General features: G+C 39.0%; 1 protein-coding gene across 1 annotated transcript; it reads right to left on the reverse strand.

The window, feature by feature from the left end:
• Positions 1-5,070: 5,070 nt before the first annotated feature.
• On the reverse strand, positions 5,071-14,156 carry LOC130929062 (gastrula zinc finger protein XlCGF26.1-like). The gene is made up of 2 exons (XM_057855974.1): positions 13,668-14,156; positions 5,071-8,170 (listed from the first exon to the last, which is right to left on the reverse strand). The coding sequence occupies exons 1-2, from the start codon at positions 13,801-13,803 to the stop codon at positions 6,354-6,356; spliced, it is 1,953 nt and encodes a 650-aa protein (XP_057711957.1). The 5' UTR covers positions 13,804-14,156; the 3' UTR covers positions 5,071-6,353.
• Positions 14,157-14,506: the final 350 nt, after the last annotated feature.

Consider the following 14,506-nt stretch of genomic DNA (forward strand, 5'->3'; position numbering starts at 1 on the left):
CATAATCTGTGGTAGTCGTTTGGAGCCCAGTTTTCTCGTCGAATTGCAGCAGTCAATCTCGGTCTCCTCTTCGGCTCTCTCGGAATACGGTAAAACTTCAAGTCTCTCCGTCGATCTTCTCTGTTTTTGCAACCGACCGCCACACATGACTTCACCATTTTGATTTTTAATGTTAACGAGCAGAAAAACACGCCATAATAGGAGGAATTTACGAAGCGCTAATGCATTAACATGACGAGTATACGGACAACATGGCGCGGGGGCGTGGCTGTGACGTCACGTGAGTAGGGTCTATAGCCCAACACAATTCAAGGGATATTTAAAGCAATTCTTATTATGAGCGGAAGCTTTACATCACCCTGAGATTAACTATGCATTCTGTGGGAGTCACTTTGGTGCAGTTGGTTTCAGTATGATGATTTTCTTAAATCACCCGATATAGACCCTACCCACGTGACGTCACAACTCCTTCCTCCTGACTGGTGCCGCCCAATTGTCCGTCAACACATCATGTTTACCTGTTACGGCTACGTACATTCCTCCTATTTACGACGTGTTTTTCTGCTCGTTAACATTAATAATCAAAATGGTGAAGTCGTGTGTGGCGGTCGGTTGCAAAAACAGAGAAGATAGACGGAGAAGACGGAGAGACTTGAAGTTCTACCGGATTCCGAGAGACACGGAGAGGAGAGAGCGAGATGGGCTGCTGCAATTCGACGAGAAAACTGGGCTCCAAACGATTACCACAGATTATGTAGTAGTCATTTTATATCTGGTAAGATGCATTTAATATATATTTAGAGGGTTTTGGGCTGACAACCACAATTAAGATCATTGCTAGGCTAATCGCCGACAACATACACGTATGTATGTAGTGAGAGTGCTATCGCTAAACCATATAAACATTAAAAGCCCTAGCTCCATTGACAAATGACATGAAATACATTAGACTTGACAGTGGATGTTAGCAAGAACAAAAGATTTTGAATTGAAAATTTCGTAACTCACCTTCCGAGCACAAGATTCCTGCCGAATTTTCGTGTACGAGGACGTGTTTCACCCAACCAGCAACGTAGCATTTATAAGCCTCCAAGCTCTTAAAGTTTTTCAAACTTTCATGAGAATAGGCTGATTTTGTTTGGACAAGATAGTTGTAAATATCAGGGTCAGGCAGAGACGGCGAAGGCAGCCGGTCAAAAATCAGCGATTTAGGCATCAAATATGGATCTGGCGACTGTATAGAACGAAGCTTTTCCACATAACGCCTTTTATGCAACACATCCAGTGAGTTTACGGCATCAGAAAGCACCGGGTCTTCCATGAAATGCATTTTAAATCCCTCGATCAATTGAAACCAATGCTAATACAGAGACAAAATGACGGACAAGTGGGCGGAACCATACAGCGAGCACGTGGTTTTATGACGTCGGTGGGTAGGCTCTATAGAACAATTGTGTTATTTTCATTTTAGGCAACACAATAATTCATATTTAACAGTCTATTTATTCATGAATAAACATCTAAGTCACATGTTTTTCAATACGAATCACTGTAGAAGTACAACTTAGACAATAATTTCGCTAACACTTTACCATAAGGGTCCCTTAATTGACATTAGTTAATGCATTTTTAGACAATAACTAATGTTTAAGTAACTTTATAAAAATTCATATATTCCCTTATCTAACATTAATTAATGCATAACAAGAGAGTAACTAAACTAATGCTATACTTAACATTAATTCACATATGCTTTAGTGAATTAATACACAATTATTAATGCATACTGGTCCAAGTAAGTGTATATACGGTGTTCTACCAAATTGGGAAACATTGCTCCATGAGTCATTGGGTGTTGCGAACCTAACTAAGTACGGTGTTATTTAACGTTAGTTTTCTATTATTAATCTTAAAATATGCATACTGGTGCCTCATAAGTATTGCTTCACCATAGTTAAAGGGCAACTGAAAAGCTTTTCGGATTCCGCTCATGAGTGTTTTACTCAGTTGAATTGTATTAAATGCATCATTTGCTGTCTCAAAAAGTCACATAAAAAAATAATAATAATAATTGACGTTGTTTTTGTAGTTATGGCCATAGCAACACCATAGCAACGAGGGACGCGCCGTCCTGCCGACCGCTACCTCATGACGTAACTTCCAGGAAGCCTCGCCAGTCGCCACCACTCTGAACACGGAAATATAGCACCACGCTATCCTCGCCATATATTGCAAACATTTTCTGGGTTTTACTCGCGGACTTCTCCTGCAAAGGTTTGGACCGTTTTTGTGAGCATGCATACAGGTCCCCAATCGGCTCATTGTTTTCATCATTTCAGCCACAACAGCTTTGAAAACCTACAACAATGCAACATTGGTTTTACAAATACGTAAGTAGAGATCCTTAATGGCTTTTATGATTCTAAAATGTAATGCACTTCTGTTGATAAACGAGGGGGACTCCTACTGCGTGTTTGTTGAAGTGCGACATTTTTTTTTGTTGCTGTTGCCCTGTCACATAGGTTTGCTGACAGGTCTACTCATGTGATTTTATGACTATATCAAAAGGTATTATGTAAATTCAAATGTTCCCAGCACCAAATAGGTCCTTGGCTTGTAGTTTTTTGGCCTGTCACAGGGTAAATATAAAGCCTATATATTAAACAATCCTCTGCCAGGCCCTCATGTATCAAATACATCTCAATAAAACAATAACTATTATACTTCAACATCAAGGTCTTCCTAATTGAAGAGGGAACAATAGCATCAAATAGATGCCGCTTTGACTGGGGCATTATTATTTGATCACCAAGAAATTATTATTAAATTAAAATTAGGATTCATCCAATATTTTCATGCTGCTGTGATTTTTATTTTTTTCTCCAGGAAGCCAAACATAAAAAATTAAGCGGCGGAAACCCTCAACACGATGAAAAAAGCGTTGCAAGTCAGTCGCCACCCAGTTTCTCAAAATCAAGAGAGAGTGGGGTGAGTCATATGATGACCCATGGGATGCGGTGTCCAGCGATGACGACTGAAGAGATCCTATGAGGCCTGCCAGATGCTGAATTTCTTCCATCTGCGACATCAGATGACGATGACTTAGGAGAAATAAATGTAGCAAATTTTGATGACTGCCATTAACATTTTTCAATGTTGCGCTAGTCCGTTGCTCTCCTAACTTTGTGTTGCTTACTAAATTTATGTTCTTTGATGCGTGCCATTGTTTGCTAGGTATAACTTAGCTTTCTATGTTGTCACAATCTGACAGCGAAAGCTGATGCCGATTCAACATAAATCTGGTATTTATTATTGTGGCCTATTGAATATTTTTTCAGAAAGTAATATAATTACAATATATTATATACCAATGGAATACATTAAACAGTCAACAAAATGTGTCAATGTTGCTTACAGTTTATGGTTTTATTTTTTAAAATGTAATTCATGCCCCTGTCAGTGCTTCAGCCTCCTCAAGTTTGGCTCTCACGTCTGGGATCTCCTGACGACACAGGCATACTCTTGGAAGGGTAATTACTTTATGGTTTACACTTGCAACACCTGGAAAATAAAATCGTTTTGTCATTTTATTTGAAAAATCAATAACATATCATTCATTTAGCCACATTTGGGCTAGCTTCACCATATTTAGATCGGTAGGAGCTGTCCCATTACCTAATATCCAGTTTTAGCTATGTGGAGAGCATGGAAAAATATACAACCATGTAATCACATTCTCGCAAATAAAAAAATCACGATGCTGGATTTAGGCTTACCACTCACTCTCCCGTTCGTGAAGTTTCGAGCTGTCTGTTGGCGTCATGACGACATCTGCTGTGTCAGGTAAATCGCCGTCATCTGACGCCTCAGGTTCAAACGTAGGGATTAATTGTAGTTCATCTTTCCTGGGAGCCTTTGCTTGAAGTGACTTTTCTTGTGAAAATATTTTTTTGTTTGAAGCAACTTATTTTTTGATGGAATAGTAAAGACACAAATCTCCTTGCCAAAATGCGGCCCAAACGCTAAACAACATTACATCAATCGAAAAAGTTGTTTCAATCAAAAAAAAAATCATCAAGAAAAATAAGTTTTCAAATGCATTTTTTGAGTTTCAAATTTATTTTTGCATTCAAGCTTTTTTTTGATTGAAGCAACTTTTTTATAATAACAATAATAATGACACAAATCTACCTTCATACTTTAAAAGCATTGAATATTAATGACACAAATCTACCTTCATACTTTAAAAGCATGCCAACATTTTCCCCCAGCTCTGCAGTACCAAATTTTACCACTGGACTGGAAATACAGAATATGTATGGTAACAGCCAACTTTTTCTCCAATTTATATATTCAATTTTAGAGTTCCAAAAAAACTTTCTTCTTGGAACAATTTTGTTGCTTTTGTAAAGTATCTGACGTATATCCTTATTGTTACACTTTATACAATTTTATGATGATGCAATATCAATTCTTTGGACAATGTTTGCTAATATTAAAGTCGATTTAATGCAATGTCATTTAACCATATAAACCAACCACCATATGAACTGCCCCTTAGCTTTAAAATATTGGGGGGGGGGGGGGGGGGGGGGGAGTAAAAGTATTTCTTTTTTCCAAGAAATCTTTCAAAAACAAACACAAACTAATAAAAACAAGGTGTTTATTATGAATAAAATAAACAAGCACGGCACTGGAAAGAAGAGTCTATAGAGATTTTCATCGATGCCAGCCAGTATGATAAAAAGAACAAACAACTGACATAATCAGTGTCGAAATAAAGAAAAAAAAAGAAAACATTACGAGATTAAAGTCATACTGTTACGAGAAAATAAAGTTGCATAATTAATATAGGTCAGTACTTCTCAAATGGTGGGGCGCGCCCCCCCAGGGGGGCACAGAGCGATGCCAGGGGGGGCGCGAGTGACCTCGGGGAACATGCTTTTTTTTTTTCTTTTTGCCGTACTAGAATAAAGTGTACTTGCACATCCACTCCGTGGGTGGCAGTGGCGCTCTCATTTTCAAAGTGCGTGCAGTATTTTTTAAGTAAGCAAGAGCACACGGAAGAGACTCATGCAGAGCTGGACTCACGCAGCGACCCGCTGTCTTCTTCGGTTCTCACGTGTCCGGCCGAGAAGTGCCGTTTTCGGCTTGGGATCGTCACGACCACCGCCCTCACCTACGGTTCTCCCTCGGCCGCCGAGAATGCGCTTTTTTCGGGCCGTTTGCCTTTGACTTTTAATATAGTGGGAAATGAGGAAAGACCACTGTTTACTGAGTCTAAAAATGATTATAGCGGAGAAGCCAAATCAGTTAAGATGCCACTTAAAGACATTAGACCTCAATCTCATTGATAAGCCGCTTGATTGTTTTTCAGCGAAAACGTGCCGAATATTGCCAATTGTCACAATCGTCCTGCTTTGTCAGTGTTATATCAGTAAACCAGTGAGCACTGTGGTGAATCAGCGAAAATAAAAACTTTCCTTCTGTCCAAAGACCTTTTTCCCCCCTTCTATTCAGTTTTGTTTTTTTTCGGTCAAATTTTTTGGCATGTTGTCCTGAAGAGTAAATGTTTCTAATCAATTTGAATTTGTTATTATTTACTGATTTTATTACATTTTATTTTTCAGTATCAAATGGTCAAAAATGTACCTTGAGTGTATTTTTACAGTTTGGATGTGACTTTTTTTTCATTTTTTATTTTTTTTAACTTCAGGCAAATTGATGCGCGTTAAGTCTTTTCTGTTCCAAGCAGCACAATGTTAAAAAAGTTATACTTTATTATAAGTTGATCTATGTTACTTTTTTTCTTTAATAGAAAAAAAAGGACACAATGTTAGGCTGAGGCGTACTTATAATAGTAATATAGACGAATGATACTATTTACAGTGGCGGCAGAGAGTTGGGGGGGCGCGAAACATTTACGTCTTCCTTGGGGGGGCGTAACAGAAAATAATTGAGAAGCACTGATATAGGTGAATAAGCAGCTACGGACTTTCCTTACCGCTTTGACACCTTCGCTAAAGTGACAAGGATGAAAGCAACTCCTGAGGCCGTTTTAAATCAGTTTTTAAATTTAGGGTCTACAGTTTCAAATATTGTCAGTGAAAAGTGTAGTTTGAAAGAAGGACAGTATTAGATAAATAATGGCACATAACTTCGAACTTTGAATCGGGTGAGCAAATACTTTTGGCAATAGTGTGGGTGCACGTCATACATGGATAGGACAAAGCACATATAATGCACCCAAAGCGCCAATCCTCAACAAGATTTGAGGACAGCCTATGGAATACTATCGTCCTGCGTGCAAAATCTGGCGAAGATAGCACGGATGACAGACAAAACAGTCATTATCATACCAACACACACACGTGTCTCTTAATCTGATCCTTCAGAGTGAATCCTTGACCACAAACTGAGCAGGAAAAAGGTTTTTTGCCAGTGTGGGTTTGTGTGTGTGTTTTTAAGGTGGTCTTGCGAGTGAATCTTGCACCACAAACTGAGCAGGAAAATGGTTTTTCACCACTGTGGCTTGTTTTGTGACTTTTCAAGTTTTGCTTTTGAGAGAATCGTTGACCACAAACTGAGCAGGAAAAAGGTTTTTCTCCAGTGTGGGTTCTTTCGTGTGTTTTTAAGGTTTTCTCTTGAGCAAATCCTTGACCACAAACAAAGCAGGAAAAAGATTTTTCACCAGTGTGGATTGTTGTGTGTCGATTTAAGTTTTGCTTTTGAGAGAATCCTTGACCACAAACTGAGCAGGAAAAAGGTTTTTCTCCAGTGTGGGTTCTTTCGTGTGTTACTAAGCTGTTCTTTTGAGTAAATCCTTGACCACAAACTGAGCAGGAAAAAGGTTTTTCACCAGTGTGGATTCTTGTGTGTCGGTTTAAGTGTTCCTTTGTAGTGAATCTTTGATCACAAACTGAGCAAAAAAAAGCTTTTTCACCAGTGTGGGTTCTTTTGTGTGTTTTTAAGCGTGTCTTTTGAGTGAATCCTTGACCACAAACTGAGCAGGAAAAAGGTTTTTCACCAGTGTGGATTGTTGTGTGTCGATTTAAGTTTTGCTTTTTAGAGAAGCCCTGACCACAAATTGAGCATGAAAAAGGTTTTTCACCAGTGTGGGTTCTTGTGTGTTGTTCTAAGGTGCTCTTGTGACTGAATCCTTGACCACAAACTGAGCAGGAAAAAGGTTTTTCACCAGTGTGGGTTTTTTCGTGGGTTTTTAAGCCCGTCTTTTGAGTGAATCCTTGTCCACAAACTGAGCAGGAAAAAGGTTTTTCACCAGTATGGGTTCTTGTGTGTATTTTTAAGGTTTGCGTTCTATTGAATTGTTGACCACAAACTGAGCAGACATAAGGTTTTTCGCCAGTGTGGGTTCTTGAGTGTTGTTTTAAGTGTTGCTTTAGAGTGAATCTTAGACCACAAACTGAGCAGGAAAAAGGTTTCTCGCCAGTGTGGGTTTGTGTGTGTGTTTTTAAGGTGCTTTTGCGACTGAATCTTTGACCACATATTGAGCAGGAAAAAGGTTTTTCACCAATGTGGATTTTTGCGTGTATTAATAAGTTGCTCTTTTGACTGAATCTTTGACCACAAACTGAGCAGGAAAAAGGTTTTTCACCAGTGTGAGTTCTTGTGTGTATTTTTAAGGCGCTCTTGCGACTGAATCTTTGACCACAAACGGAGCAGGAAAAACATTTTTCAATAGTGTGGCTCCTTATATGCCTAAAACAAGTATACTTAGTAGCTTTTAAGTTTTTCCCACACTGAGAGCATTTGCAGAGTTTGTTGTCACTGTGTGATTTCTTATGACCATCATCACTGTAAGGTGAGTGTGACGTCGCGCCATTTCTGTCTGATGGAGCAATGTAGTAAATGTCTGCTTGCAATCCTTCTGTTAAGCTGCTGCTGCCGCTTGGAGGCTCCGCCCCTCTGCTGGCCTCACTCATACCAACTTCACTCTTCAAGGTCTCACCAGTCGACCTGGTGATACTTTCCTCCTCTTTAACATATGGCAGTTCCTCCTCCTCCTTTTTGATTGGGAGTTGCTCTTCTTTCTCCTTCTGTTGATCGGGTTCTGGCTCCTCCTCCACTTTGATTTGCGGGAGCTCAAAATCCTCTTTTACGCCAGGAGATTCTTGCTCCTGCCGCTCAGCACAAAGATATTTTATGCAACCTGTGAGACACAAGAAAACCATTGATATATTTTATGGACCACCGCCGTGTCATTGCCCAGTCTTTCCTTTCTGCAAAACTTGGAGAAGACGAATACAGTGATCACTTGCGACTTTGCGGTTCACGTTGCGCAGATTCACTGCATCGCAGGGTTTCAAAAAATATTCATAGCTAAAAATGCAATTTCGGTTGAACTGTTTTAAGGACCGAAAGTTTGCCATCGAATCGTTTGAAAAACCTTAGTCCTCTTGTGACGACGTCATTAAAATACGGCGAGAAGTAACACGCTGGCTGATGGAGTCTTGAAAAAACTCACAGCCAACGTGTCTGCGGTATGGAAGTATTTTGAGGTATTAAAGAAGGATGCTCGGATAGCCGTCTGTAAAATCTGTTCCGCTGAAGTGCCTCGAGGGGGTACAACGCTGAAGAATTTTCCCACTTCCACTACACTTAAACGGGCATTCATAGTTCCTGCTGCAAGATTGACACATGACAGGACCAATGAGCACCATTGCAGCCTCTCCCATTACGATCCACCGACAGGGGCAGCGCAGCTACGTTTGTGAAAGTGTAACAAAGAAACATGGATGCATTCGACACAAATGCACAATACACGCTGGTATACAAATACCATGTAGGCACCACACTTCACTTGAGCGACAAGCTATAAGTCTAGGTTACCTTCTATTCAGCAGGACTTATTAACAAATTTCGTTCATATAGATTTTCCCCATAAAGACACATATACTGCTTATTAACAGTTTGGTATACACATAAAATACTTACAGACATATAGTATCCAAGGCAGAAACGTTACAAAACATATCAGTAAGAGTGTGAAAATTTCTCGATACGGCGATATATCGCCATATTTTGCAACCCGATGGGTTATCGATATGCTCCCGCCCAGTATTACTAGTAAGTACTTTCATTTGACATATTGGCCAGAGGATTTCAACTCAGAAGCTATTAAGTAGCTAATACTTATTTTGTTTGGTTTTATTTTCTTGTTTTAAAGGTGAGGAAGAATGTGACTGACTGAGTCAGAAATCTCAAATGCCGAAGCAGATGGTGGAACCGCTCAAACCAATGCTTGTGGCAACATAGGTCTTATATTTTACAGCAATGTTACACAGAAAAGGTGTCACTGTTCAATAAATGACTCAATAAACAGTATTTTTTGTATTTTGAAATATCTTGTTTTTGGTTTCAACAGTTTTTTTAAGAACAAAAAATGAGACATCAATTAATGATTCTAAGCTAAAAACGACAGACATCTTGAGTAATAGATACAATGAATTACATTCGTTTTATGGCTGAGTTGAAACAAAAGCGGTTGCGAGACATCTATAAACGGGGGTTTTCAGGGTAAACCGGACAAATTAAAAATAGTTCGGGGGCTTCCTGCGCCATGAATCAGCTATGGCAGCATATAGACATATTGTTCTATCAAACAAAACAGTTGTTTTGGCTTAAAATACAGCAGTATATATATATATATATTATATATACAGTGGTACCTCTACATACGAATTTAATTCGTTCCAGGACCTTGTTTGTAAGTCGAAATGGTCGTATGTCGAGCAGGATTTTCCCATAGGAATACATTATAATTCCATTAATTCGTTCCAAAGCCTAAAAACATACACTAAATTCTTAATAAATACTGCTGGCACTGTTACAAATGGCAATTAAACATAGAAAAACAAATAAGTTATAAATAAATAATTCAGAATAATATAAGAAGAAGAAGAAGAATTAATAATTATTCCTGAAAATAATGTAACGAATCGGATTCTAATATGGCGGACACTTTTTACTGTCCCTGAACGCACCGCGAAGGTGACGTCTCCAGTGAGATAGGTCGGTGCGGTAGAGATAATACTTTCGTTTTCCTGAGAGCAGTCAACTGCTTAAGACAATGAGCGTTTTGTGTTGGATAAGTTCTTAAATAAATGATAAAAACGTGACAAAGCTGGCGATTTCCTTGGCAATGTTACCACAATAATAATTGTCACCTTAACTTATAAATAGTGGCGAACGGTGGTCATAAGAGGATCATGGAGCTGTATTGTTGAGCCAGTTCAGGGACGCGCACCCCAAGCTCATATTTTTCTATAACTTGCATCTTCATTTCAAAGGTAAGCATCACTTTTTTCCTTGTTTCTCCAACTGTATCAACTTTTTTTTGAAAACTGTGTTGATTTCTCACATAAGAAAATCCACCGTGGGTTCGTTTGCAGTGCTGTCATGTCGTCGTATTTCGAGCAACTCGTCGGATGTAGAAACAAATGGCGGCTCAAATTTTACGTCGGATGTCGAAAAGATCGTGTGTCGAAGTGATCGTATGTAGAGGTACCACTGTATGTATATATATGATATATATATATATATATATATATATATATATATACACATACATATATATATACACACACATATATATACATACATATATATATATATATATATATACATATATACACACATATATATATACATATATATATATATATATATATATACATACATATATATACACTGTATATATTTATATACACATGGCGGAAGATACGCAGGTGACTTGAAGTTCCGCTCTGAAAGCCCCAATTTGGCCAAATTTCCAAATTTTCTGATATCCATGTGTGATACATCATTGGAAAGCTTAAAATCTCAATTTTTGCGGGGAAAACATTTTTTGAACGGGGGGCATTTAAACAAAACAAAAAAAATTTTAACAGCAAAACCCGAACTGGAGGTGAGAGCACGCGAGAGCATAATTAAAGACGCCATGATTTTTACGAGATGTCATCGCGTACTTACCTCTTTTCGATCCAAAAACTCCATGTAGCATGTATTACCGAGTGTCAAGACTCAGCTGTGAATGACCACAGCCGGATTTTGGAGGGGATTTTATGGGTGAAACGTGGTAATATAACAAGGGTCGCGATGCAGAAATCGCAGACATCAAGAAGTTATTGAGATTTTCATTTTCATCAGCTTAGAATCATGAATTGATGTCTAATATTTCGCTTAAAAGAACAAACTACTTTCAAAATTGATTCACTTGCATATTTTAAACTTTTAAACAAATTACGTCACAATGAAAAAAATGGTGTTTGTAAAAAAAGTTAAATATCCAACTCATAACTATCGCTTAATTGTATGTTTTTTTTGTTACTGTCACATTTCCTCTGATGTTAGATGATAATCGATCCAAACAAAGAAAAATGGAGAAAAAAAAAAACGTTTAAAAGGGTAAATATATGAAAAAGAAAATCTCAACCACTCCTAAATGTCCGTGATTTCTGCATCGCGACCCTTGTCATATAACCCTGTTTCACCCATAAAATCCCCCCTAAAAATCCAGCTGTGGCTATTCACAGCTGTGTCTTGACACTCGGTGACACATGCTACATGGAGTTTTTGGATCGAAACAAGGCAAGTACGCAATAATATCTCGTTAAAGTCTTTAATTCTGCTCTTTCATGCGCTCACCTCCAGATAGGGTTTCGCTGTTTAAATTGTTTTTTGTTTTTTTAAAATGCCATCCATTTCAAAAATGTTCTTCCCCAGAAAATTGAGATTTTAAGCTTTCCAATGACATATCACACGTGCATATAGGACAATTTTGAAAGTTGGCCAAATTGGTGGTCTCAGAGCGGAACTATAAGTCACCTGAGTGTATTTCTGGGGTTATATATACACGTTATTGATATTATACAGTGGGGCAAATAAGTATTTAGTCAACCACCAATTGTGCAAGTTCTCCTACTTGAAAAGATTAGAGAGGCCTATAATTGTCAACATGGGTAAACCTCAACCATGAGAGACAGAATGTGGAAAAAAAACAGAAAATCACATTGTTTGATTTTTACATAATTTATTTCCAAATTAGAGTGGGAAATAAGTATTTGGTCACCTACAAACAAGCAAGATTTCTGGCTGTCAAAGAGGTCTAACTTCTTCTAACTTGGTCTAACGAGGCTCCACTAGTTACCTGTATTATTGGCACCTGTTTTAACTCCTTATCGGTATAAAAGACACCTGTCCACAAGCTCAGTCAGTCACACTACAAATGCCACTATGGCCAAGACCAAAGAGCTGTCGAAGGACACCAGAGACAAAATTGTAGACCTGCATCAGGCTGGGAAGACTGAATCTGCAATAGGTAAAACGCTTGGTGTAAAGAAATCAACTGTGGGAGCAATTATGAGAAAATGGAAGACATACAAGACCACTGATAATCTCCCTCGATCTGGGGCTCCAAGCAAGATCTCACCCCGTGGCATCAAAATGATAACAATTACGGTGAGCAAAAATCCCAGAACCACACGGGGGAACCTAGTGATTGACTTACAGAGAGCTGGGACCACAGTAACAAAGGCTACTATCAGTAACACAATGTGCCGCCAGGGACTCAAATCCTGCACTACCAGACGTTCGCTAGAGAGCATTTGGATGATCCAGAAGAGGACTGGGAGAATGTGTCATGGTCAGATGAAACCAAAATAGACCTTTTTGGTAGAAACACAGCTTCTCGTGTTTGGAGGAGAAAGAATACTGAATTGCATCCGCAGAACACCATACCCACTGTGAAGCATGGGGGTGGAAACATCATGTTTTGGGGCTGTTTTTCTGCAAAGGGACCAGGACGGCTGATCTGGGTAAAGGAAAGAATGAATGGGGCAATCTATCGAGAGATTTTGAGTGAAAATCTCCTTTCATCAGCAAGTGCATTGAAGATGAGACGTGACTGGGTCTTTCAGCATGACAATGATCCCAAACACACAGCCAGGGCAACAAAGGAGTGGCTTCATAAGAAGCATTTCAGGGTCCTGGAGTGGCCTAGCCAGTCTCCAGATCTCAACCCCATAGAAAATCTGTGGAGGGAGTTGAAAGTCCGTGTAGCCCAACGACTGCCCCAAAACATCACTGCTCTAGAGGAAATCTGCATGGAGGAATGGGCCAAAATAGCAGCAACAGTGTGTGAAAAGCTTGTGAAGAGTTACAGAAAACGTTTGGCCTCCGTTATTGCCAACAAAGGGTACATAACAAAGTATTGAGATGAACTTTTGGTATTGAGCAAATACTTATTTTCCAGCATGATTTGCAAATAAATTATTTAAAGATCAAACAATGTGATTTTCTGTTTTTTTTTTTCCACTTTCTGTCTCTCATGGTTGAGGTTTACCCATGTTGACAATTACAGGCCTCTCTAATATTTTCAAGTGGGAGAACTTGCACAATTAGTGGTTGACTAAATACTTATTTGCCCCGGTGTATATACCCAAAAATGTTTATTTTTGTGGGGATGACACTATGCGGTTTTTCACCATAATCAGCGGTCACACGGAGGTATATAACCTTAAGTGATGTTACGGGAAAGAAAAAATCCGAATCCCTTGACAGCACTACTTTTTAACATCAAAAATGTTTTCTCATAACCACGATCTGTCATGTACAGTCTACGTACGTATCATCGAAATTGAACCAACCTTCTTGTCTGTTAAGAACAACCTTTCCGTGCATTGTTTTGCACACAGTCGAGTGTTGCTGACGTGGGGGCTCCTCTTTTACCTCACAAAGTTCCTCCTGGAACTTTACTGCTGCCGGTGTGGTACTTGAGGACATTTTCCTCACTTGATTGCTGAACGCTTGACAACGTGCCTTGCAGCTTTGTGAACGGCTGGTGTACAGCGGATTGTTTACACCGGCCAGCTAGGCTAGGCTAAAGTAGGCCAAAAAACAACGAGTGCCGAGACTTGAAGATGACTGATGTTTGCTTCTGGAATGTAGCTCGTGCTGGACACGTCGTCGTGGCTTCGGTTTAGTTCAGTGAAATAGGCACGCACAAAAAAAAAAAAAAAAAAAAATCCACGGGGAAAAATGTTCCATTTCGGCCAGCCTTCATCTCTTTCATTTCCGAGCAGGATTGCATGATGGGAAAGACAGCCTCCAGCCCAATCACCCTGTAGTAAAATCCGCCTAGTTTAAACGTAAAAAACAAACAGCCCAAATTACAACTTCCCTTTCAAAATAAAGATATTTCTGTTATACAACTTAATCGATATTTTGACATGATAGGGAAAAAAATCAACAGTGTGATTGGAGCGTTATCATTTCTCCAATAAGGATCATGGGAAGTGTAGTTCTTCACAGAAATCACCAGTGCGTTTATCAACGCCCTCTGGCGGTCAGCAGGGATGAAATAGAACAATTGTGTTATTTTCATTTTAGGCAACACAATAATTCATATTTAATGGTCTATTTATTCATGAATAAACATCTAAGTCACATGTTTTTCAATACGAATCACTGTAGAAGTACAACTTAG

This window comes from Corythoichthys intestinalis, chromosome 13 (assembly GCF_030265065.1).
Source record: "Corythoichthys intestinalis isolate RoL2023-P3 chromosome 13, ASM3026506v1, whole genome shotgun sequence".
In the NCBI taxonomy this organism is placed as follows: domain Eukaryota; kingdom Metazoa; phylum Chordata; class Actinopteri; order Syngnathiformes; family Syngnathidae; genus Corythoichthys; species Corythoichthys intestinalis.